General features: G+C 31.5%; 4 protein-coding genes across 5 annotated transcripts; 2 read left to right on the top strand and 2 right to left on the bottom strand.

Annotated features, from left to right (window-relative positions):
- Positions 1-1,710: 1,710 nt before the first annotated feature.
- On the top strand, positions 1,711-2,394 carry LOC128386745 (uncharacterized). Its single transcript, XM_053345818.1, has one exon. The coding sequence runs from the start codon at positions 1,984-1,986 to the stop codon at positions 2,359-2,361; it is 378 nt and encodes a 125-aa protein (XP_053201793.1). The 5' UTR covers positions 1,711-1,983; the 3' UTR covers positions 2,362-2,394.
- A 65-nt stretch (positions 2,395-2,459) lies between these two features.
- LOC128386739 (mediator of RNA polymerase II transcription subunit 24-like) lies at positions 2,460-6,549 on the bottom strand. Its single transcript, XM_053345812.1, has 2 exons — positions 5,908-6,549; positions 2,460-5,683 (listed from the first exon to the last, which is right to left on the bottom strand). Exons 1-2 carry the CDS (start codon positions 6,257-6,259, stop codon positions 2,538-2,540), a joined length of 3,498 nt encoding a protein of 1,165 aa, XP_053201787.1. The 5' UTR covers positions 6,260-6,549; the 3' UTR covers positions 2,460-2,537.
- A 131-nt stretch (positions 6,550-6,680) lies between these two features.
- Positions 6,681-8,532, top strand: LOC128386743 (cytotoxic granule associated RNA binding protein TIA1-like). The gene has a single exon (XM_053345817.1). It carries the CDS (start codon positions 6,932-6,934, stop codon positions 8,297-8,299), a length of 1,368 nt encoding a protein of 455 aa, XP_053201792.1. The 5' UTR covers positions 6,681-6,931; the 3' UTR covers positions 8,300-8,532.
- Positions 8,533-8,809: 277 nt separating this feature from the next.
- Positions 8,810-26,177, bottom strand: LOC128386737 (A disintegrin and metalloproteinase with thrombospondin motifs 17-like). 2 transcript variants are annotated; one of them, XM_053345810.1, is made up of 16 exons: positions 25,382-26,177; positions 16,264-16,342; positions 15,517-15,953; positions 15,079-15,232; positions 14,125-14,471; positions 13,483-13,613; positions 13,261-13,419; positions 12,497-12,905; positions 11,993-12,418; positions 11,775-11,898; positions 10,533-10,736; positions 10,299-10,437; positions 10,060-10,235; positions 9,781-9,978; positions 9,288-9,699; positions 8,810-9,215 (listed from the first exon to the last, which is right to left on the bottom strand). In XM_053345810.1, the coding sequence occupies exons 1-16, from the start codon at positions 25,496-25,498 to the stop codon at positions 9,029-9,031; spliced, it is 3,699 nt and encodes a 1,232-aa protein (XP_053201785.1). In that variant the 5' UTR covers positions 25,499-26,177; the 3' UTR covers positions 8,810-9,028. The 2 variants fall into 2 exon arrangements, with proteins under 2 accessions (XP_053201785.1, XP_053201786.1); XM_053345811.1 differs by lacking the exon at positions 25,382-26,177 and adding an exon at positions 18,890-18,911.
- Between the last annotated feature and the right edge of the window lie 19 nt (positions 26,178-26,196).

Below are 26,196 nucleotides of genomic sequence, written 5' to 3'. Positions count from 1 at the left end.
TTATCCTCTTTTTTATTATCATGATTAACTTTTTATTTGATGTTCGTAATCATCAATGGTTAATGTTTTCATATTCGTGACAAAATTTACTTTCCAATGATCATCGGGATTCTTGTAATTATAAAGACATTTTAATCAAGTATCTAGTGTTTTTCTTCTACGCCATCATCATGTTTATTATTCTTGATTGATTATTCAGTAAGAGATAAATTAAAATTGTTCGCTAGAGTTATTAATTACAACTGACTGGCTCATGGTCAGATTGATCGGGGGGAGGACGGAAAACGTTACTTGATTTTGGTCTTAAATTGTTGCTGAACCAAATTTGGTCATAAAATTTGGACCCATAAGTTGGATCAGTCATTAGTGACACCATTTGACTTTGTACCATTAAATAATATAACAAGGCTGACCGCTCTTCCGCCTCCGGTTTATAATATACATTAAAATCTCCACCGATGATTACACTATCCACCGCGCCGAAAAAAGTTCCCACAGAATCAATTCCACCAGATTTCAATCTTTCAATTGTTGCCCAAAGTGTAGCCAGAAACCAAAACTGGCCGCCTTCAAATTTTTCGGTTTTGTGGAGGTTAATTACTCCAATCCTGTGAAACTGTGCTCCTCGTATAGTTGTGTGGATATTAACCAGGATATCACCACGACCACAATTAAAAGTTTGAACAGGGCCCGTTTTTAATTCTTTGGAAATACAATTAGCGATGAGTAAAGTGAAGGGGAAGAATGGGATGTTACAAAGGTCCTGTAATTAATTATATCCTCTTGCATATTGTCCTGTTGTCCAAATGTTTGATTTATTGCAGAACAATCACTTGGAGACAATTCCTGAAAAAAGTTGATACAAAGGTTACTTTGGTGAAAGTTTTGGTAAACATATTCAAGTGAAGAGTAAAAAAGACGTTTTTTATAAAGATTAAAAGATAAAATAAATAAATCACTCATTTTGATTGGAATTTTTGAATTTAAAAAACGGAATTATTTTGATAGCAGAATAGCTTTTTTATTGAGCGCGCTCATTTTAAACATCGTATTGAGCACAACAACAACAAACAGGAAGCCCGTACTTTTCAATTAATTTATCAATTATTTCATCTCTTTCTTTTTTATTTGTGGCGGTGATCAATTCTGGATTTTTAAGATATTTTTTCACTATTTCCGAATAACCAATGGCGAATGGATGATCTCGGCAATGATAACATGTCAAGCGATCGTCAACTGCATCTTGCGAAGGTGATGGAGGTGATGAGGCGAGATTCAAAGATGCACTGGCTTGAAGAGATGATGGTGAAGAAGAAGTAGAATTTGCTATTTTGACAGTTACATTTGCTTGAATAGATGATGAAGGAGAGTTATCCATGTAAATTGAATATCAAAAGAATTGACCAGCAAAAGAAAGAGATTGATGAAAATTCTCATCAAACAAGTGGCAAAGACAGAGAAAAAGAACAAACGTCAAAGTGCCGGTGACAAAAAGATAAGAATAGAATGTGAGTGAGAATAGAAACGGGAATCAATGCAAACACAAATTTATAAAATAGCGTGAGAAATTAACCGTCATAATTAATTAAATGGGAACAATTAATTAAGAAAAATCACTTTGAATTTGAATTTGAAACAGAAAATCGAGAGAAAAAAGTGCTGCCATCTCGTAGTCGAAGGAACAACTTTTTCGATTCTCTCTTTTCAATTGTCTCAATGCCTGCGCTTTTGGATAAGGTTAAGATTTCTCTCTCAAAAAATCAACAATTGGTTTAATTGACAAAATTGTTTGTGATTTATTTTTTATCAGTCATTATTTATTTAATTTTTTGTTCCATTCTCATCTCCTACCCAGTCTTTCACATGATATTTGTTTACTGTGCACGTTATTCTGCCAATATAAAGAATTGTTTAGATTGAAACATTTAAACATCAACAAAGTGTCTAACCCCACTATACGTGGGTTTTAAGTTCTCAAGCAAAATGGAGGGCTCAAACACCGACAATCACACAAACTTAAACAATAGCAAACAACCTGCCAGCGGTAGCACCGATATACAACCCACTTCCAGTAGTAAACAGTCAACTTCGACAGTGGCCTCAGGAACGGCTAAGAAAAATGCGCAAAAAGATTGGGATAATATAGTTAAAGAGCTTCTTGCGGAGGATGAAGAGGAAAAATCAGCAGATGATCTTTTTAAAGAAATTTATTCTCAGGGAACGGATGAAGTGAGAAGAGCGATGGTCAAGAGCTTTACCGAAAGCGGTGGAACCGTACTGAGTACCAATTGGAATGAAGTGGGCCGAGGACAAACAAGTGTCAAACCACCAAATGGCTGTGAATTTAAAAAGTGGACTTGAATTTTATTAAAAAATTGTCATTTAAATCGAAAATGTTTTATTTGTTTTATCTCACATCGGTTATAAGTATTAACTATTTTAAAAATGAATGAAGAGAGAGAGAGAGAGAGAGAGAGAGAGAGAGAGAGAGAGAGAGAGAGAGAGAGAGAGAGACAATTTAAATACTTTTGCTTGGTTTAAGAGGAACATCTTGGCATATCTACTTTCGCCGTTTTCAATTGGCATAGAGCTCGAGCGACAATTTTTCGAGCCTTAGGTGTTTGTAGATTACTGATAGAGAGTAAAAATTCATATGATAATGATCCAGGCATCATTTTAATTAGTCTCATGATTGCTTGAAAAGGCAAAAATTGTAGTATTTTGTGTGAATCCTGTTTACCACAAAGAATTAGTTGTTCCAAAAAAATGAGAGGGAATAATGTTCGCTGAGAGACGATGGAATCGGAAATGATGGTACTGAATAATCGAAGTAGATCTGCTATTGCTTTAGTCAAAGGTTCGTTTAAAATTCGAGGATCAACAGATTGTTGATTCATGGCATACAAAAATGGTGTGTCTTCAATTTGGATATTTAAAGATCCTGAGGTTTCAAAACGTCTCATCTTATTGGGTCGCTCATTATTGTGATTAATGTTGTTCATCTTATTGGGATCAATTTCCATGGGGACAAACTCCATGAAAACATCTCGCTGATAACCATGTCTCTTAAGACTGATTATTGAATCGGTGGAACGTCTTTCTTCAGATTCTGAGAGAGCAGCAAGAATCGTCATGACAGTTAACTTTGCCAAAGCTGATGCTTTGGGTTCGGTTAGAGCTTCTTGTTTGTTTTCATTTAAAATATAACCAACTAAACCATTGGCGAGTAAAGCGAGTGCACATTGTTCAATGTCCAGATGGAAAAGGCCATAAATTAATCCAACGGCTTTATTCAATTCGGTGGAATGGTCAAACTTGAGCAATAAACGGAGCAACGACTCGACAAACCAGTTTGGTCCACCAACACAAAAAACAGTGTCAACATTATAAACATCTCGCTGGTCAAGCCAGGATCGACTGTGAGCCGAGAGAAAAATATCTTCCAATAATTCCCAAAGAGCTTTATCCGATGTTAATCCATGAGGAATCGCCGATAAAGCGCCTTTACCTTTTGTTTGATTAGTTAGATGCAAATTCCAGAACATTTTCTTGATTATGTTAGACATTAACATTGACCTTTCTGTATAGTAAGTGTTGGTGGGTTCATTAGATGAAGCATTGCCTTCAACCGAACCGGTTGAACTGTTTCCACTTCCGCTACCACTTGCTCCTCCTCCTGTTGCATTGTTATTGTTATTATTATTATTGTTGTTAACAGTATTCCCGCTATTAGATAGATTGTTACTCGATGATCCTGATCCAGTTGTTTCTCGAAAAGATGACGGACTCATAAATTGTTGTATCATAGTCATTGGTTTTATCCTTTCATCATGAGGTAGGGTATTTATGTAGGATGATAACCAGGCAGAAATGACCACAGGAAGACAACACATTTTACTTTTTACATTGTCTAATATCGTTTTCACATTTTCTGTTGTGATGATCCCATGTTCCCAGGCTAAAAGTACTTCTTTGATCGCGGCGGGAGCATTGATGCAAACTTCATGCCATTTAACGAGACTAGTTTTCAATTCGAAATCGGGTGAAGCAAATTGTGAGAGTAGATTGTCTACCTTGATTGGATCACAATTAGAAAGAAGGACATCCGGAGAGCGATATTTACCTCCTTCTGGTAAGAATTGAGCGCACCAAGTTGCAAAGAAAGAATCATTTGTTTCAGAATTTTGAGTAATAAAATCACTTCCATAATTTTGGACAATATGACAAAGCATCAGAAAGGTGATATCGAATAGAAGTGCTCGAGTCTGCGATTGTTTACCACCTTCCCCATTGATCTGTTTGTTTGCTTCGTTGAATTCAATCAATTTAATGGTGAAACTTTTTAAATTTCCATTAGCAGCAGCAGCATTAAGAATAAGTTGAAGCATTTTACTTTTACCGACCATGTGATTGAGAACACCCAAAAGTCCATCCTGATTCTTTGAATAATCATGATCTAATGTTTTAAATATCGATTTTACCGTCGGTTCGGCTTTTAAGATGAGACTGGCACCTTGACCAACAGAATTTGAATTTTGACCAATCATTTTGTCTTTTAATTTATGAGAATCTTTATGTCGCCGGGTCATGATACGATTTTTCTGCTCAGCAGTTAAAATTCTGTGCTTCTGTGATGATGATGTTTCGATTGTGTCTTCGGCTGCACAAAGTTCTTTAGTAAATAAATCAAGACAATCACAATTAGATTTAGAATCTGTCAAGTCAAGTAAAGGTGTGAACATAAGAAGTTTATCCAAGCCCTTTTCAAGTTCAATACTGAGAGTCTTTTTGTCCATTTTGGGTGAATCAAGTTCCACAAATATGAGAGGAACTTTGAGAAATGTGAAAGCTCCCCACTTGAGATCTTCATCTAATTTAAGGTCGGAAGATGCTGAATCAACTAAACCAATGAAACATGAACGAACGATCTCAAGACAGACTTCAGCGTATGGAATATCATTGAATTTAGCAACAAGTGAGATCTGTCTGGCGAAAGCTTTAATTTCATTTGTCGGATATAGAATAGCGTTTATAGCGATGATTGCATTGCAACTTTGAGCGAAAAGACTTGAAGGTGATGAACAATGGATCATTGGACCTTTGGCCAATTCACGGGCAGCGAGAATTTCAGTCGCAACAATGGCTGGATCAAGATTATTCCATTCAGCAGTATTTAAAAATTTAACCATAATATCTGATAACTCTTTAGCATTGGTTAAAGTTGATGGGAGACATGATGATGGACCGGAAGATTGATTTAAAAGTAATTCAACCTTATTTGCTTTGGTGACGAGCTGAGAATAAATTGATTGATCTTCCATCTTTCCAACGTGAAAAAGGGATTTAATAAATGATGAAGTTGAGATGAATGATAAGACATCACAGGATTTTTCCACGATAGAAATGAATTCGTTGAGTTGTGAGTTTGTTCCTGCAATTGAAGCAGCTCCAGATGCACCTAGGGAACCACTTAAAGCGACATATGAACCATGATGACCAAGGTTACCAAATTGATTAGTGTTTTGATTAGAGGCACTTGATTTGAGCTCGGTTATTTTAATTAGTGCATGATGTAGACCCGAAAACAGCCAATGGGCCAAGGCTACAATAGCTTTACAAAGTGATATGCATTCCTCTTCATTCCCATAGCAATTTATCCTTTTCTTTAAATCATTGCATAAATCTGTTGTTTAAATAAAAAAGAGAAGATAAAAAATAACAAACAATTAATATTAGATTAAAATGCCGGTAAAATTGAACAGCAAACATATGATTAACTATCTTTTCCTCCAAAAGGATACAAATCTCGAGATTGGAATCGCTTGACAACCACTATCAGAGAGGGAGAGATATGTTTTCGAGTGGATGATAAATAGTAAGCATGTTAAATAGAAGGATAAATCTCACCTAATAAACATATGATGCATTGTGATTTACTGAATTCTTGATACTTGGAAATAGATGAAAGAACAGCTCCATAAGAAACAACATGTGAACTGATACAATGATTGAGATATGAGATAAACAATGGATTAGGAGCTGGTCCAATGAGTGCTTGAATCAGGATACAATTGGAAAGGTCATAAACATCACCGCTAACCCCACGAGGCAGAACTCGTTTAATGTTGACAGCCCAATCAATTGGGCTCCATCGTTGTCTCCAAGCTTCCAAGAGAAGGGATTTAATGTTACTGGTTTTGGAAGTAGAGACAAAATTTCCACCAATATCCATTGGAGGTAAAACAGGTCCACTAATCATGGAAAAGTTAAATTTCCACCAAGAAAGAGATATCAACAGAGAGAAAGAGAGAAAAGAAAAAAAAATTCAAAAAAATAATTGACCAGCAAAAGAAAGAGATTGATGAAAAATTCTCATCAAACAAGTGGCAAAGACAGAGAAAAAGAACAAACGTCAAAGTGCCGGTGAGACAAAAAGATAAGAATAGAATGTAAGTGAGAATCGAAATGTCAATCAATGTAAACACAAATGTATAAAATAGCGAGAGCAATTAACCGTCATAATTAATTAAACAATTAATCAACAAAAACCACTTTGAATTTGAAACACAAAAAAAATGAAAAAATCGATAGAAAAAAAGTGCTGCCATCTCGTAGTCGAAGGAACAACTTTTTCGATTCTCTCTTTTCAATTGTCTCAATGCCTGCGCTTTTGGCTTGGTTTTCTTGCTGGAGAAGGTTAAGAAAAAATTAACAATTGGTTTAATTGACAAAATTGTTTGTGATTTATTTTTTATCAGTCATTATTTATTTAATTTTTTGTTCCATTCTCATCTCCTACCCAGTCTTTCACATGATATTTGTTTACTGTGCACGTTATTCTGCCAATATAAAGAATTGTTTAGATTGAAACATTTAAACATCAACAAAGTGTCTAACCCCACTATACGTGGGTTTTAAGTTCTCAAGCAAAATGGAGGGCTCAAACACCAACAACCACACAAACTTAAATGAGATGTCGACAGCATCTTTAATAACCCTTGGTAATAATCATCATCTAAATGATTTGCCTCGAACACTTTATGTTGGTAACCTGGATCCACAGGTTAGTGATGAATTGATAGCAGCTTTATTTGGTTCGCTGGGTAAAGTGACCAATGTTAAGATAATCCATGAGCCGGGCAATGATCCATATTGTTTTGTTGAATTTGCGGAACATTCAGCTGCATCCAATGCCCTATTAACAATGAACAAAAGATTGTGTCTTGGTAAAGAATTGAAAGTCAATTGGGCAACTTCTCCAGGAGCCTCAGGACCTAAACAAGATACCAGTAAACATTATCACATTTTTGTTGGTGACTTAAGTCCGGAAATAGAGACACAACAATTGAGGGAGGCTTTTGCTCCTTTTGGTGAGATTTCAGATTGTCGAGTCGTCCGAGATCCTCAATCTCTTAAAAGTAAGGGATATGGATTTGTTTCATTTGTTAAAAAAACCGATGCCGAGACAGCCATTGCCACCATGAATGGACAATGGTTAGGATCACGAGCCATTCGAACCAATTGGGCAACTAGGAAACCACCTACCAGAGGTAGTACCGATATACAGCCAACTTCCAGCAGTAAACATTTATCATTCGACGAAGTTTACCAACAATCAAGTCCATCAAATTGTACCGTGTACTGTGGTGGTATTTTACAAGGTCTCAGTGATGAGCTAATTCAAAAGACTTTCTCACATTTTGGAATGATTCAAGAGATTCGCACCTTCAAGGAGAAAGGTTATGCTTTTATTAAATTTGCTACTAAAGAGGCAGCCGCTTCTGCAATCGTGGCAACCCATAATACCGAAATAGCTGGACAAGCAGTTAAATGTTCTTGGGGCAAAGAGACAGGAGATCCATCAAATCAGGTACCAACAGCTAATGCAGTTGCAGCACAATATACTTATCCTTTTCATCAGATGGGCTACTGGTACGCTCAAGGCTATCCACAAATGCAAGGATCTTTCAATCCAGCCGGTGCCGCTGCTGCAGCCTCAAATCTACAGCCCATTCAAACATACCCCTGTGGTCAATACTATAATGCTCCAACTGGTACCTCAGCGGCAGGTTTTAATGCTGCTGCTGCAGCGGCTGCCGCTGTTGGAATGCAAATGGCTTGGCAAGGAGCTGCAGCAGGAATGCCTGGAGGTGCTGGATCAGCTGCTTCTGCCGCCGGTGGACAACCGCATCACATTGCTGCCGCATCGCATCATCAAAATCCCCTAGGTCAAGGTATCCAACAACAGACAGCTGCTATGATCGGTACTCATTACCCTATGCAGCCTTATCCTAACTGAAAAATCAATCAACACCAACATCAACACCAACACCAACAACAACAACAACAGCAACAACAACAACAACACCATCAACAAAAATAATAACCAATTAACAAAAATGAGACAAATAATTGAATCCACTTGAGAATTAATTTGATTACAATTCCCACTAATCAACGTATTATAAAAAAAATGTTTAACTTAAAACATAAACTTTGATTACATTAAATTACATTTAATCATCATCATAATCATCATCCTCATGTAGTTTACCAACAATCAACAATTATTTGATTACACATTTAAGTTCAAATTGTAAACCAAATCAAATGGTATCTCGATTCAATTCCTCGCTCTCTCGCTCTCTCTCTCTCATTCTTTCTATCTCTCTCTCTCTCTCTCTCTCTCTCTCTTTCTAAACTAATATTCAGTTGAAATATTTTCCATCGAGTTGTTAACTTGATTAATTGTAAACAATTTGTTTCTTCGCATTTTGAAAGAAATCGATTTAATTAAGAAACATTGAAAAAAGGGTTACAATTAATTATTGCTAAATATATAAAATATTTTGACACAACCATTGATTTCAATTACAACGTATATTCATATGAGTCCAGTTAGAAAAAAAAAATTAATTGTTATAACAATTATCATAAATTCAATCAATGTGTGAGTTTAAACAACTTGATAGTTATGATGATGAATAATTGAATTGTTATCAAGTAAAACAATGATCATCGGTTAAAATTAACATGAAGGTAAATTACAAAGTCGCAATGATTTAGGTCTTGTCAATGGTGAACAATAATTAGGTGAAATAATTGAGTAAATTGTGTCCACACCTTCAACTAATTTACGTAAACAAACAACAGTCCGAGTTTGGTATCCATGACCACATGAAGCTGAACATTGACTCCAATCTTCAAATCTCCATCTAAATTAACACACAGAGAAGCAAAATAATTAGTACCACAATTAAGATGAAACTTGTATAATGATCACTTACTCTCCATCACAAGGTTGATTGTTACACGATTCAACTGTATTAATTAGTCTTGGCGGTTTTTTAATCAAATCACAGAAATGATCGGCTACTATTGTATGTCCATTATTACAATGGACACTGAATGTCCGGTTACCCCCACCACAGGGATGAGAGCACGAGGAAACTGAAATGCCCCATGAATACATTTTCATTTCTCTGTTAACGAATCCACTTTGGTTGGACAATTTATTATTCTCAATTTGATTATTGTCATCAAAGATTTTACTATTGCCTGGTTGACCAGAAGAATTTAAATTAACTGGAAAAGTGGAATTAGTGATCTGTAAACTGTTTGATGATCGTCGATGGCGATTAAGAAATTGGTGCTTTCGTCCAAAGAGGATTTTAATATTTTCCACTTTATTAGATTCGCCTGAAGGAAAGAAAAGACAAAGATTAACATTTATTTTCACTAATCCAACGAGTAGAAAAACTTTCCCAGATTTACTCTTACCTTCAATTAAAGGTAAATCATTTTCATCAAACAGGACACACTGACCATTAACACAATAAGCCTTTTTTCCCAAATTAAATCCCAATGAGCACTTTGTGCCCAGAGGGAATTTGCCATCATCGAAAGCGTCCATTTGGTAATGCATATCTTTCCAAACTCTGTCCTGACAGGCGATCACACAACTCGAATGTGGATTATCTGAAATTCAAAGCGGAAAACTGACCTTCAGAATCTTACTTTTTACCATAACTAAAATTGACCATCGGAAATCTAACTCACCAGGTCTTGGAGGTAATTGTCTTCCATTACCGCTCAATAGTGTTGGATATTTGATCTTATACTTGGTACATAAATCATCGGCATATTTGTCCACCGGTTTAATTGATCTCTTTGGACAAGCGACATCAGAACTAGAACATAATTGGAATGAATCTTTTTTCCTATGGCAAAATCCACTGAAAGAGATAAATTGTTATTAATTAATTTTCATTTTTCTTAACTCTTTGCAATTAACTTACAATGGGTTACACTCTTTGGTTACTAATCTTAATCCTCGACTTCCCGATAAACAAGGATAACGACAACTACTGGTACCAATCCATGGGCCTGAATATATGTTCCAGAAATCGGTTGATTCCTCTTGATTTGTCTTATCAACTTTTACAATAAATCGACAATTAAAGTTTAATAATCAATACATGTATTAATCTGTTTGAAATCAACTCTTTGTAATTTATTATTTTCATATTTACCTGATATTTTTGAACAAGGTTCAATGTCAGATGAATCTAATGATTTACCTGAGCAATCAAAAGATTTACATTCACCATTGAAACAAAATTGATTAGTTAATTGTGATTCACTTGATCCACAAGGTGACCCATCAGGTACTTTCCATCCGTGAGTGATTAATCCTCCACCTCGTTTGTGACACCAAACATAGCAGGAATGAGTATCTGTGATTAAGTTAATTGTTGTTTAAAAACAAAATCGAGAAAATTAATTATAATTCTTAGATTAACTAATCAGCAATAAAAACTAATCATGACCAGTAGTAGTTGTAATAGTTAAGGGAAACGATCAATGATTTAATCTTATTTATATCACAATTAAGTCAATTGATTACAGTTAATTTGCAATTCATTTTTGATTTGTTTATCTATTAGAAAAAAAGTTAATTGTTCCTTATCCATTCAATCATATAACTAATTTATAATAAATCAATTGATAATCTAGCTTAGATTAGTGATCGTGAGTAAATTAACCTTGACATGGTTAACAACAATTAGCCTTAAGGGTGATTATCATATTGGATTTGAATTAAATCAAAGGAAACACCTTGAAGATTAAGTTTTTTTTAAATCGTAGTAATAACAATGAAAAATAGAAATCAATTAATACCTATGCAAATGAGCAATTAATTGTTAACGATTAAGATTAGTAATGATCGTGTTGAACAATTGAACGCAATTTTTGTTAAATTGTCATCCTATTATTGTAATATTAACAATTTGTTTGTGTTGAAAACATATGATGATCATTGAGTAGTGACCAGGCCAAGTTTTAATGGCAATTTAAATATCAAACAATTTAAAATGGTTAAATTAATTCACCAACCATTTAACCTAATTGTTAACGACAACAGAAACAAAAAATATATCAACTCTCACTAAATTATCATTATTAAATGTGATAAATGATATTTAATTATGTGATAACTTGACTTAGCAATAAGTTATCACACTCAAACAATCAGATTGTTGTTAATTTAACAAAATCAATTGTAATTGATTGTATCAATATTTTAATTCTTAACGTTTATGTAATAATATATTTGTTTATTTACTAATAAACTTAATACGGATAATATGATACGGATATTATAAACTAATTGTTTCCCTTTGAAGTAAACAAATTGTTTTGATTTTACGTTTCTTAACCTTCAATTCATGTATTAGTTAATTGTTGATCAACTGTTAACTAAATTAACTTACACCCATATCCTGGGAATTGAGTCCCAAGCGGTTTAATCATCGGGTCTCGTTGTGAAGCTGATGTGCAAATTTGTTGAACGTAATTTTCAATTTCCATTATTTTATGAGGTTGTGAACGACATTGCTGTTGATTAAAGAGATAAAAAAGTGAAACAATTAGCAATTAATCTGATTATAAACAATGAGAAGCTAAATAGTTGATGATAAATTGACCGTACATGAGATGCATCACAAATTTTGAGTCTTCTATCAATTCCTGTACATGAAATTGTTTCATTGATTTTCTGAGATGATGTTGATTCAATTGACGGTGATTTTGATTCAATTGTTGTCAAATTTAATGATGATTCTGTAATTGATGATGTTGGTGTTGGTAATGGCGGAGGTGGTTCTGATGAAGGAACATTACAAGTTCTGATGGAGACCATAACACCGAACGGTTTTAAGTGACCTTTTACAACACAATCGGATGAACATTGAGTATAACTTGACCAGTCGGACCAAAGTTGGACTTTAGGTTCATCTTTGAGAAAAGTTTCTGGGGCGGGAATGGTGGTGATCATATTTGAATTGCTGTAGATTATTTTACTTTCAGCTGTTTCGATTGAATTTACTCGAGTGATACATTTACCCTCACGGCACCACTGGTGAAATAAATCAATGAGAAAATGATATTTAATTCAGTATAATTAACTTTGATTCTGTAGTAAAATAATACAAACCTTATCTTCACCACAATTTGTACCTTCCAGTGCTGGGTGAGCATAAAGGGCGACAACATTTCGAGCGGTTCCGGTGTCACATCGAAGTGATCGACAAACATCTGATTCGGGTTGAACAAGAGATCGACGACTATCAGAACCAAAACGTAGGACACATTGTTGATTAGCATCGAACAATTGTCCAGGTAATTTGGTTGATTCGGGTTGCGAGGAAAAGGAACTTAAAATGTTAACACTCGAAGTCGGTGTTAGAACACACGAGGCTTGAGGCTGTTCGATAAACTTTTCTAGATATTCTCGACTGCATGATGACCACGACGTTTTACCAGCACCCAAAGTAGGTGACATGATGAAATTATCATGATCACATAAATTACCATCCTGATTTCCATCATGCTCCATTCCTAAGCTAAATATACATTGAGAAGGTTAATGAAAATAAAAAAAAAATGTAAATACTAGTTATTGATGTGAATGGAAATTAAAGAAAACATTTAATTGTTAAAGAAAATCTGAAATCTTTTCACTCTCTAATTACACAATTAATTAGGCTAAATGAAAGATTGATGAATAAATAGTGACCAAAGTTAAGAGTTAATTACAAAGTAAAAGTAAATTAATTAGGTGATTAACTTGAGCAAAACTTTTGTTCTAATTTTTTTTGGTTTAATTGAAAATTATTATGAGTTGATTAAAGTTTTGCTCATCACTCTCACATTTAGTTAATTGTTAACTTTCTTGGTGGCCTGATAATGATTAGTTACCTGTGTCCCATTTCATGTCCAGCGACCAGAACAGTTTGGAAACTGGTCCCTTCACTAATTGTGCAGCTATTAAGTGAATTACACATCCCACTGACCGGTGCAAGTCCAACAACATGACGCTTTTTCCTTCCCTGATTGTCAATAACGTACATGTTGATTCTGTTGATTAAAGTGAACATTTGATTAGATATCAATCTATCAAAATAATAATTAACTAATTACCCAGATAATAGTAACGCATGATCCCAACGAGACTTTGATTCACCATTTTGGTTGTTGATTGTCCGCTTATTGTGTTGCCACACACAGAAATTAGTTAAATAAGTGTCAATATTATCCGATGAAATTAAATCCTGTGAAAAATTAAGTTAATAACAATTAAAATTATTTGCTTTTAGATACAAAAACATTTTGAATTAAATGTACAGTTGCAATCACTACGCAACGATTTCAAGGTGATAGCAATTCATCAAGCTGAAAAAAACCGGTAATTGTCAATTAATTGTTGTTGATTGTGAGGATTAGTATCAACCTAATTGATCACCATAAAGGGAAGGTGAATAAACCATTGGTTAATTCATGAATGGTTTTATCAAACAATCAAGAAATAAAAAAACATCAGAGGATAAAAAAAGAGTCAGTCAATTGATGAAAAACTTTGTTGTTAACAATCAAAATGAAAGGAGAATATGAAAGAGAATCAGTTGATTATGGTGATCATCAACATGATAATTCAGAGAAATAAAAAAAAATGAATGAAATTGAAAAGAATCAGGAAAAAAAGGATCAATGACCAAAGAGACAAAGAAGAAAAAAGTTGCCGATAAAATGGTTACAGTTAAATCAACGAATTGTATTAATTACCTTGGGCTGAGTTTTTAGGATATCGAGAAGGACGATTGAAATATTAACAGAGATTCCAAGTGATGGTTGTCTAAATAATAATTGAACTGCATTCATGATGGTCAAGACATAAGTGACCACTTGATGTTCAGTGTCACCGGGAAAAGTTTTTTGCATCATCGAGTATAAAGTTTCATCAATGAAAACTGCAGTTTCCACTGTGATTCCGGTGATTTTGTCTTTTGTTGATCGACGAGTACGATTATGATTATCAGCTGATGATAATGGTGGCAATTGAGATGGTAAGGGTGGGGTTAAAGGTGGGCTGTAATTTGTAAATGAATTTAAAGTAATTGGAACTCGTTTTCCTGATTAATAGAGAAAGAGAAAAAAAATTGATTATCATTCGTTGAATTGTTTTAGGAAAACGAACACAATTTAACCTGAAAAAATGTATAGCATTTTTTCAATTTTGTCAACACTATGTTTCAATGTCCAGTTACTTTTGAACTGACCAACATATGAAAGTTTCTTGTTGATAAATTGATTGTTAATTCATTAAATTGAATGTCTATCTTTGTTATTGTTTTCTGATTGTTCCGTTTTTTTAATAATGACTACTGTTTGTTGCGTGATTGTGATTGTTGTTGATGTTGTTGTTGTTGTACTATTCAACTCTCATGTTTAACAGGCTTTGAAATGATTAAAAATGAAACTGACCATAAGAGTATTATAAGTTCAAGTGCATGTTAGTTAAATTTAATTGCTTGGTCAATTACGTTGAATATAAGTGATTATAATAATGTTAATCAACGTAACGTTTGTTTTGTCCAACTGGTTGAAAGTTTTATATTTTTAAATCTGGTCAGTAAACTTGAAATTTAATTGTTCCTCATGATGCTGATTTGCAGTTAATTTATTGTCATTCTCAGGTAGTATTAATAATTAAATGGATAAGGTAGATTAGTTAATTACCTGAATGTGGACAATGATAATCATCCAGTGCTCCTTTTTTAACGACTATATGAGCTTGAGAATCAAATAAATTATTAAATCGTGGATGAGAAGCTAATCCCGGTGGAATCGGATTTATCACATAAATACCAGAATTTGTCTCAATTAATCCTCTCTGTAAATCAATTAGCAAATTGAGATAATCCAGTAATTAGCAAGAAATAATCAGAATAAGGAAAGAAAATGAAAAAATAGTAAAAAGGAAAATTAAAATGATAATCAACCTTGATAATCAATTGATCATTTGTAAATCTACAATCAAACAACAATCAGAAACTGTTGTAATTGTTTTTGATGGTTGATTAACTTATTACAATTTAAGGAAAAAACTAATTAGCAATTGAAGAAACAAAAAAAAATGAAAAAGTGATTAACTTTTAATTGTAACAATTTACTTACCAATCCATCACATAATGATAAGGCAACACTACTATTTAAATGGTTGAGGCAAACTCCTTGATAGAAACAATCAGCTTCTTGTATGGTGAGATCATTGAATTGATTAAAATTAATATAATTATTATTGGAATCAACAAATTGTTCCTTAATTGTGAAATGAGGTGAAATTAGGTGATTATTACGTTCCAATAGTAGATTAAATGTTTCATTGAAAACGTTAAACTGTATATCAAGTTTATCGGGCAACTTTGAATAGGAATTAATTGTTTCATTAAATGACTTTGGTATTGATGATGAAGATGAAGATGATTTAAATTGATTATATTTAGATGATAATCTTGAAGTATCACGTTTAACCAATTTCCTATTTGATGGTAATAATAATGGTTCAGATCCAGTAAATATCTTTGAAGATTCAACAATTTGAAAATCATTATCTAAATCAAGTAGATGATTAAAAAAAACAAGGTAGGTAGTTGATTAGTTGATTGTTATTAAAAATTTAATAAGGTGTTACAATAGGTTAATATTAACGGAATGGAAATTTAAATTGTTGACAATTTAAATTGCAAGTCGGAAGTGTTATTGTCCAATCATCAACTTTTGATTAATATAGTTGATCGTTGATTGTTTTAGGAAACTTAATTTAATTGATTGATCTTTTTTAAAAATCAATTCCTATGTTAGTGGGTTGGGTTGATTGTTGTTTACAAATTAACATGATGATTAGTTAATTTAAAAACGTACCTTGATTGTTTCCATTAAGAAAGAGTAATCTTTCCGATTCTGACATAGCTTGATGAACCCAGTTGATTCCATCTTTTAACTGTTAACAATTAAGAATAATAATTTTACAATTGATCAATTTTTTTCTCATTTAATTGGAGGTAAAGTTTAAATTGTAATTATAATCATCTAGGTGAGATTGACAATATCAACAACAGTTGATTGTAGTTCATGAAATGATTATGATTAGTTAATTGTGATTCAATTTTTCTTATATTTTTTGTTTATCAATTATCAATCAATAATCATATCATATTACAGGTAATTTATCATTAAATTGTTGTAGCAAATTAAATTAAAAGTATCAATAGCAGATTAGCGGGATGTAAATTGATTAACAATCAACTAACTAATCATTAACATGATTGATAAAAAAGAAACAGAGTTTAATTGTTAGGGTTAATTGTAATAATAATAGTATAGTTGCTATCATCATTTGATGAGATAATATTAATAGGAAATGATAGTTAACCAAGATAATTTAAATTATCATTTTTGATTTGATCGAATCAACCTACAACAATTTAACGGAAGCACCTTAATATGAACCAGGAATGGGATAAGATGTTAATTGTTCACAATTGAAGTAAATTGTTAATGTTGGTTAACCAAAAAGATAATCAAATACAGATACACACACCCAATTAAATGTCAATGTTGGTGAGTGGTGATGATAGTGATTAATAAATTGAGTTTAAATTGAGTTTCCTGTGAATTGTGAATAACAGTAAAACCATGAAGAAGATGATTGAGATTGTGTATCAACACAACAACAATTAAAAACATTGATTAATTTAAATTGTGTTTCAGGTGATGGATTAGAGGGTGAGAATTGCTATAATCTTCCTTATTTACACCATAATAAAAGGGTGTCAACAATCTGTAAATTATTGTTGATTAAATTGTTGTGTCTTTTTAATTGTTTACAACTTTTTTGTTCTTGTCAAAGTGAGTTTGTTAATTGTGTCACATTGAAGTTTAAATGATCAATATTTTTGATTCATAAAATTAAACCAATTCCAGTATCTTTAGGTTTGGTATATGAAAAGAAATCAATGAGTTACAATTTCAATGAGAAAAAAATATTTTCGCAATTAAAATTGAGGATAAATCTCAACAGTAATCAAATTGATTGTCTTGAGAGACGATCAGCAATCAACAACAATTTGTTAAAAGGAATCACTGAAAATCAAGGTTAACCCAGTACAGAAACAATTGATAAATTGTCACAACCTTGAAAGTTAATTAAACAATCAAAAAATTAACAAAAAACTTAATGACAACAATTGATTGTTATTCATCTTTGATTAAATATTTTTATCGTTATAATTATTGATTCAGTTTAAACTCGGAAGTTGTTTAAATTTATATAAATTGTTAATCAACTTTATGATTTTAGAATCAATTTCATTTTTTGAGTGATAGATTAACAGTAAAAACGTTAATTCATTCACAATTTCAATTCCTTAATTGTACCTTCCTTGGTTAATCATCATTCCAATCACTTTCTACCTTATATCCTCCCACTTTACCCTTAATTACAATTACACCTTGTGAGAAAATGATTTGCAATTAATGTTTGATCAACTTTCATTGATCATTTTACAGGTAGAGTAAAAAAAATCAGGTTGATTGTAAATAGAAAGTTAAATCAATGGATTTGAATCATTTAAGTGAGTAAGTTGATTAGTGATTTAAATGAATGGAAGAGAAAGTCAAATGTAAAAAAGGTAAGTAGATTTTTTTTGCATATTGATGATTTGAATATGTTATCACAATTTAGATAATTAACTAATCATCATCATCACGAATCATAATTTTACCTCAATCAAATTAAACAAAACTATTGTGGTAATTATAACTTATTAACAGTTGATGGCGATTGTTGATGAATCTGATTGTCATCTTTTCTCATTAAAAACAAATCATCTTGGGACTTGTTTGTTATTCTGCTTAATTGTTGCAATTAGGGTGAATTGTTGAAAGGAAATAATTGTTGTAAACTGGATTGCGAGAGAAGATCAATTCTGTTAATTGTTATACAAATTGTTTGTGAATTGATGATAATATACAAGTTAATGGAGTTTGATGAAATTGATGACCGGAAGAAGATCAATATGATTAGTGAGATAATCTTTCAAAAACTGGATTAGTTATCAAGTAACTAATACACATAGTAGTTTCAATCTTAAAATCCTTTTGTCAATTTATACAATAAGAGGTGATCCTTAATTGTGATGATGATTACATGTAGTGATTATCGTGTGTGTGTGTGGCTTATGTAATTATAACAATAAGAGTTAATTAGAGGAAAAATAATCAAAAGATCAAGATGTTAATGAAGATAATTTTATCATCATTCCCAATAAGTGAAAGGTAAAAAAGTAAACCTCACGAATTAACTCAATGGTTCATTTTACTTTTTCTTAATCACAATCATCATCATCATGGACCAGAATCGTATAATCAAATCAATTGGCCAAAATGATCTTGATTAATGACAGTTAGTTTCAAGTCTCAAGGTATTCAAGTATTTAACCACTTTGACGCCTCTCACGATTACAATTAACACGTTGATTCATCTTACCATAATCACCATCATGGATGAGCATCATCAAGCTTCTAAAGTCTAGTTTTCTATTTAAATTAGCCTTTAGACTTGGATTCGAGCGTTTTATTTAGACTTTAGCTTGGACTTATACATTTGAGAAAATTTTTAGACTTTAGATTTTTAGACTTGGGCCTAAAAGTCTAATTGATGTGATGTTTTTGAGAACATTTTCTTTAAAACGTCACTTCAAAGCTAGAGAATAACTATTTCTCAATTCTCTCTCTTTCATCATCTCTCTCTCTCAATTACCTTCACTGTATCTGAGATCTATCTCATTATTATTATCAATCTTTCTTGATCTCACTTCTCAATCTCATTTGATTAATTGGAGGAGAGATGTCTTTCTCTCTTCTTTGGGAGAGATCGTGAGAGAGGGAGTGAAATGAGTAAGGAAGAGTTGAAGGTAAATGAGAGAGAGAAAGAAGGAAAGAAATTAAATGAGAATAGAGTGGTAAATGAGAGAAGAGAGAAGGTAAATGACAGAGAGTGAGGTGAAATGGTAGAGAGAGAGAGAGTGAAGGTAAATGAGAGAAGAGAGAGAGAGACAGAGAGAGACAGAGAGAGAGAGATTAGAGTAATTTAATTGTCTAAAAATTTTGCGTAAGATTTAAAGAGAACCAATGGTTTAACTGTTTCACTTTTCAAGCTCATTCTCTTTCTGGTCAGAATATTAACAGCAGAGGAAAATGTTTCACTGATTTGACACTCGAAGATGGCAAACAAAGTAGATTCACGGCATTTGGTCAAGACAGGAAATCGATCTGCGTTCACTTTCCACCACTGAAGAGGTTTGATTGAGTGATTTCCAACAACAGAGTATATATAATCGTCTAGCTCGTTCCGATTAGAATATTCAGCGAATTGTTTAAATTTTGTAGCGGAAAAAGATTGATCAGTAACTTGAGATTGATGAGCCCCTGAAGATGAACCAGAATTTTCTTAATAATACCTTTCAATCACACTTTTTGCTTTACTCTCCATTGGGCTGTTTTTAAAACAATTGACCCTTGGATCTAATATGGTTGCTAAAACTGAAAGATTGGTTTTCATTTTCTCTTCGTAGTCATTTAGTTTTGTTTTCATAGCTGCGATGCATTCATCCAATATTGTTGTTTTTTCATATTCATCAAGAAATTTGATGAGGGTAAGATGATTTGGCCAAATCAAGTTAAGAGTTGGATAACTTGATGAGCTCATTTCAGTTGTTGTTTCCTCGAATGGTCGCAAGAGCTTAATTATATTATCAGCAACAACCCAATCATTATCTGATAAAGTGAGAGATATGAAGTCAGAATCATTAATTGTTAACCAATTCAACACAGGCTTGAGATACAAAGCGCTTTCAATCATGTATAAAGTTGAGTTCCAACGAGTAACAATATCCAGTTTGGGTGTATTGAATTGATAACTTTTCGCATGTTTCTTTCAGTTTTTGTAACTTTTTTGGCGAATCATGAAGTGTGGACATGAGTTTACGTAAAGATTTAAAGTTACCTTTACACATATTCAGTCCTGATTGTACAACTAGATTAAGTATATGACAATAGCACCGTTGGTGAATATCATTAAAGAAAGTGAACCCAAATCGATCTTTGATCTCTTTAACTGCTTTCAAATTGTTAGTTGCATTATCAGAAGTGAAACCGGTAAACCTTTCCTTTATACCGAAAAAAGATAAACAATCTTCGAATTTTCTGGCAATTTCTTCACCTGGAATTAATCAACAAAGTGATTAATGAGTTGATTCAATTTTCATCAACAGTGATTATGACCTCATGAGTTGACCATTCAATGCTGTCCAGATATCAGTTGTGAATCCAAAGTTAGTTTTTTCGTGAGCTACTAGTCTAAGTTTTATCTTTCTTTGCATCTCAGAAATTGAGTTATTACTTTGGATTTGAAATTATCTTTGTGTGGGATCACTAAAGATGGACTTAGAGAGAGCAACAAAAGGCGGAAATTGTTGTCATCAACAAGAGTGAAAGGTAAATGTCCTTCCATAATAAATTTAATCAAATAATCATCGAAAGTTTTAATCACTTTGGTAGTTTTAAAATGAGAGTCCAATGTTTGATTATTCAACAATTTCTGATGAGTTTTTATATGATATTTTAGAGAATCTGAACCAGATTTACCACTAAATGTTTTATCACACTTTTTGCACTTCAACCGATTTCCATCAATCTCATCAAAGTTATTCCATTTCCACGATTTACGCTTTTTAGGTTGAGAATCACAATTGTCATCACAATCAAATAAAATGTCTTGTGAGTTTAGCTCCATTTGTACAATTAAAAAACTAAATGAGGCAACAGTAAAATTTGAACACGAAAAAAAAGTTGAACTAATATGAAATAACCAAACTATTGAATCGCAAATTTTGACTTGAAAATTATGTTCATTACAAGATGAAGATATCAACTAAAATTTACTGATTGAAAGTTAGCTAAGATACCAAAAGACTGTAATGTGATCTCTTAAAAACAATTAAAAAAATCAGAGTCCAAGTCTAAACTTAAATCTAATGGTCATTAGACTTTAGCTTCAGAGCTAATTTTGAAGACTAGATTTCTAGAAAATTTCAAAAATTGATTTGATTTGAGTTAGTTCAAGTCTAATTAGTTTAACCACTAAACGTCTAACGTCTTATTGAATCTCTAATGAGCATCATCATCATGGCTACTATAACATGACCAAATCTTTTCACCGCCAACAGTAATAATCCTTTCATGAATATACAATCACCATCACCACCAAGAAAACTTGTTCCAATACTTGAATAACTTGTATAATAATCATGGAACTGACCACTTTCACTATGAGATGTTGATCACGAGGAAAACGCCGATAGTTGAAAATCAGGTTGAAATCAGAAAAAAGTAAATAAAACAATTAAAATGAAAACACTTTCATCATCAACTTACTGGTCAATCACCCAACAAGTAGAGGTGAGAAAGTATCATCATTATTATTATCAATAAATGATCAATAATTAATAATCAAATTAGATTTGATTATTTGAAAGTGAAAGAGACTGGTCAATATTGAGAGACTTGACTGGACATTTGATTAAAGGTAAAAAATTATACAATGAGTTTACAAACAATTGGACAGTAAGAGAAAAAAAAATTAACAAAAGAAATTAAATTAAATCAATGTTGTCGATTACAATCAACTATTAAATTACATAATTAAGTGTTTAATAGTTGTCGACATGACCCTAATATAATAACACTTTTGGGTGGAGATACAGATTAATACAAAATGTGAAGAAAAAGTTACCTTGGTAATGGATAAGAAAGAAATTAATTTACTAAATTGTTGTTCTAATTGTTTGTATTATTATTGTATATTAATTGTGAATTTAGGTAAACACATAAGAAAAATAAATTAACAATTAATTAGAAAATGAATAATGAAAAGAAAGTCATTGTATCTCTTGAATTCATCAATATTGTCATATCTTCCCAAGGAATGGAGATTTCTAATTGTCAAAGTTTTTCTCATTTTTTGTTAACCATTTAATTAATCAAACAATTAAAAGGTAAAATATACATTTTGATTACATATCCCTTATCATTATCTTTAGACCAGATAATTAACTGTCAAACAAAGGGTAATATGACAGGTAATTGACAATGAACTTGATCACAATCAATGATACACAAAAGAAAGCAAATCATAAATGACAATCAAAAAATTAACCATTAGAATAATAGTTTTAATTGCTTCTAAAAGCTACAAATTTCGTATCAATGTAAATCATCAACAATTAGGTAATCAAGGTTACCATAATCCAGGTATATTAAAGTGATAATGGTGGTTGATTTTAATCAAAAACAATTAATGATTGTAAAAGCATAAACAATTTAAGGTTAAAAGGTTGTTAAATTGTTAATAGTAATACGTTATGTGTATTTTAATATTAAAAATTAAATTTGATTGTAATTGTGTTTCTCATTTTGTTGTTTCGTTTGATTGTTAATTTGTTGGGAGTAATCATCAGCAATAAATTTAAGTAGAAAGTGATTAGTTAATCTATCACGAAATTAAGTTAATCCAAACTTTCAATTAACAATTTAATTCTTAGTTTCAAATTGATTAACAAAAAAGTAGGTATGATTTAATTTTTCCCTTGAAAACAATCAAATTGTATTAATATTGATTGTCACTGTTAACATTTTAATTGTTGACATTGATTTGGTCAAGAAATCACTGATTAGGTTAATTAACTGTGATTGTGGATAAGATTTATTATTTGTATTCCTCTTGTCGAGTATCTTCATTGTTAATACTGTTGATAAAATTCTGAATTAAACTAATCAACTTTTTCTTTCTTTAACAATCTAATCAACTTGTGAAAAACTATCAGCTTAATAGTCACAATTAAATAGTGAAACATCAGCAACAATTAACAGTTAATTATTTTCCTTTCACTTTAAATTATAGCAGAATTAATGCTTCACACCTAATCAAATTAATCAACTTAACAGTTAATTGTATCGATTTTGTAAACAATTTACTAATCCAACCCTTGATTATGTAAAGTGATCACAATTAAAATATTAACCTTGTACTGTTTTTTTGAATACATTTTTTCAATTAAACAAAAACTGTTGAAAGTAATTGTAGTTAATAATTAATTAATTGTAACACACTCTAAGTTGATTGCTGATAATACATTGGTCTTTCATTTTGGATGCTGATTGTTGTTTAGAAACTAATTTGAAACAATAAAAAAAGGATCAACAATGTTTGGTATAATATAAGTGGGATCAATTTGATATTAGTTAATTAAATTTTATTAATTGTTGTTACATTGATTGTAACGATTTATAAAAGGATCATGATTAATAAAAATGATGATGTAAACATAATTGAATAAATTATCAACTGATTACTACAATCAACCACCATACAATTTAAGTGGATTTAAAGTTTAATGTCAAGGCCTAATGGTTTAACTTAACTGATTAACTGATTAATATGCTGGTTAATTAATAATAAATTAGTTGAACAATCAAAAAGTTGAATTCAGAAGATTGATAAGTTCTGAGACTGAAACTTCAATCGACTGAATTAAAGTGATAAAAAGATTGAAATTAATAACAAAGGTACAAGTTCGATAACTTGAACTGAGATTTTAGAACGAAACTTTTTTCGAACTTTACTTTTAATTTTGTTCGAAACAAAAATAAATCGATTGATTCTTCCAATCACTTGAAATTGACCAGAGCTGGACAGTAATCAATAATTACGATTCAATATTAAGCTTCAATTGATTGATTTAGAATCTAAATTGTTTATTAATAAACAATTTTGATAACTGGACAATGTTAGAACTTTTTTTTTCTAATCATTTTATATTTTTGAATAAATTGTTAAGGAAATTGTAGATTGTAAATGGTAACAATAATAATAAATTGTTAACAGATAACAATTTACCAATTGAATTAAAAATAGCAATAGGTAATTGGTAATCAAATCAATCATTGAATTAATCAGTTGAATGTATGTGTTTTGATACAAGACAGATGATTACAAAATGATAATCAATTGATTGTTGGGATTGTTATCATTTAATTGTTGATCATTATTATGATAATTATTATTATTATCAGATTTTGAGGATGAGATCAACAATTAATTAAATTGGATAAGAATTAAGAGGAAAAATTAGCTGGAAAAAGGAACAAAAAATCAATCACTTGTTAATCATCTCGTAGGAACAATATTGTTATTATTGTGATTAAATCGATTCGTAGGAGTAGATTAGTTGATTAAGAAGATTATCTTAATTCGCAAGGTTATCTGGTCATGATTAAGGTAAGAATCTATTAATTTAAATCGATTTCTTTATATTATTTTATGATCTGATCCAGTTAATTCATATTCATTTAGCTGAAAAGAGATCAACAGGAATTGATCATCATCATTAGTTGATTGTAGATCAAACGTGATCGAAAAAAATTGTCAAGGATCTTATTTAATCAAATCAACAAATTGTTACTTTGGTTAGTTAATTGTTGCTCTTTTTTTTTCTTTAGCACTTTGATGATTTAATTTTTTTTCTGTCTCATTTAGTTAGACTAATTTACTTTGCTTTTGATTACTTTCGCGATTTGAATGATACTTTCGAGAATCAAATTGAAACAATTAAGGGCTCCTAATTTGGTTGTTAACTATTTGATTGTTGTTGTTTGTTTATTAACACATTAACCTGATTGCATTTTGTTTGTTTGTTTATTAGTTGATTTATTTGTTTTAAATCGGAAAGAGGGAATTGGTTAAGTTAATTATGGATTAATGAAACAAAAGTGAAACAAATCAAATTAAGATTACCACTTGTTGATTGTTAGTCAATGACAATTGTGATGCTAATGATCACCAAGAATACAATTTACTTTTCACAACAATTAACGAGTAATTTGAAAGGATAAACAAATAGGATAAGTGATTCTTTCTTACCTTTGATTGAATATTTCCTGAGGTGAAAGGCCAACTGATTGAGGTGATTAGTAGAAGGAAATAAATTGATGATTTATTTTGAACACAAATTGTTGTTGGGTAGAAAATTTGTAGCATAATTGATTAAAAAGGGTTAAAAAAATCAGGCACAATTTAGAGTCACTCATTTAACCGAACACTTAATTAATCCAACATAGAGAAATTAAAAAAAAAATGAAACAACAATAAAATTAACCAAACAGATTTTAAGGCAATCGGCAATGGAGAAAAGTGAAACAGTTAATTGTCACCATCAAACTGATTAATCATAAATTATGGAGAAAAAGATCACTAATTAGAGATGAGAAACAATTAATAACACAGAGAAAATCGGTCACCATAATTGACAAATGGAAAAGAGAATAGAACAAAAAAAGAATCTAAAATCCAAAATGGTTTCCAGTGGTAGAGAAACGATGATGACAAAGTTCATTTGTCAATATGAGAAAACTGATTAATATTATTAACCAGTTAATAGAAAAAGTTTAATTGTTAACAGTGATTGTGATTAACGTTAATTGTCACCGAGAAGTGAATGACACTCACAGGGAATATTAATCATGATTAAGAATTGGAACTAAATGAAAATCATGGAAGTTTAATCATCGAATGATCTTTAAGAATAAAAGAAAATTTCTTAACGGACAAAGAGAGAGAAGGAGAGAGAGAGCGATAGTTCATTCGACTCACTTTTTGTTGTTTATCTTTTTCTTTTTCTCTCTCTCCCTTTCCCTCTCTTTTTCTTCATCTCCCATTTTTCATCTTCCTCATCATCA

Source organism: Panonychus citri, unplaced genomic scaffold (assembly GCF_014898815.1).
Source record: "Panonychus citri isolate SS breed McGregor unplaced genomic scaffold, ASM1489881v1 Contig00076, whole genome shotgun sequence".
Lineage (NCBI taxonomy): Eukaryota > Metazoa > Arthropoda > Arachnida > Trombidiformes > Tetranychidae > Panonychus > Panonychus citri.
The sequence above is the reverse complement of the archived record's forward strand: the minus strand, read 5'-3'. Positions and strand labels throughout refer to the sequence as shown.

Excerpts from the sequence above, each read along its gene's own strand:
- LOC128386737 (XM_053345810.1), bottom strand. The coding sequence starts at position 25,498 with ATGCTACAAATTTTCTACCCAACAACAATTTGTGTTCAAAATAAATCA. Across the intron at positions 16,343-25,381 it reads CAGGAAATATTCAATCAAAG|TTAAAAGATGGAATCAACTG; the intron begins GTAAGAAAGAAT and ends AATTGTTAACAG. Across the intron at positions 9,979-10,059 it reads ACAATTACCTCCAAGACCTG|ATAATCCACATTCGAGTTGT; the intron begins GTGAGTTAGATT and ends TTTGAATTTCAG.
- LOC128386739 (XM_053345812.1), bottom strand. The coding sequence starts at position 6,259 with ATGATTAGTGGACCTGTTTTACCTCCAATGGATATTGGTGGAAATTTT. Across the intron at positions 5,684-5,907 it reads ATGCATCATATGTTTATTAG|ATTTATGCAATGATTTAAAG; the intron begins GTGAGATTTATC and ends TTTAAACAACAG.
- LOC128386745 (XM_053345818.1), top strand. The coding sequence starts at position 1,984 with ATGGAGGGCTCAAACACCGACAATCACACAAACTTAAACAATAGCAAA.
- LOC128386743 (XM_053345817.1), top strand. The coding sequence starts at position 6,932 with ATGGAGGGCTCAAACACCAACAACCACACAAACTTAAATGAGATGTCG.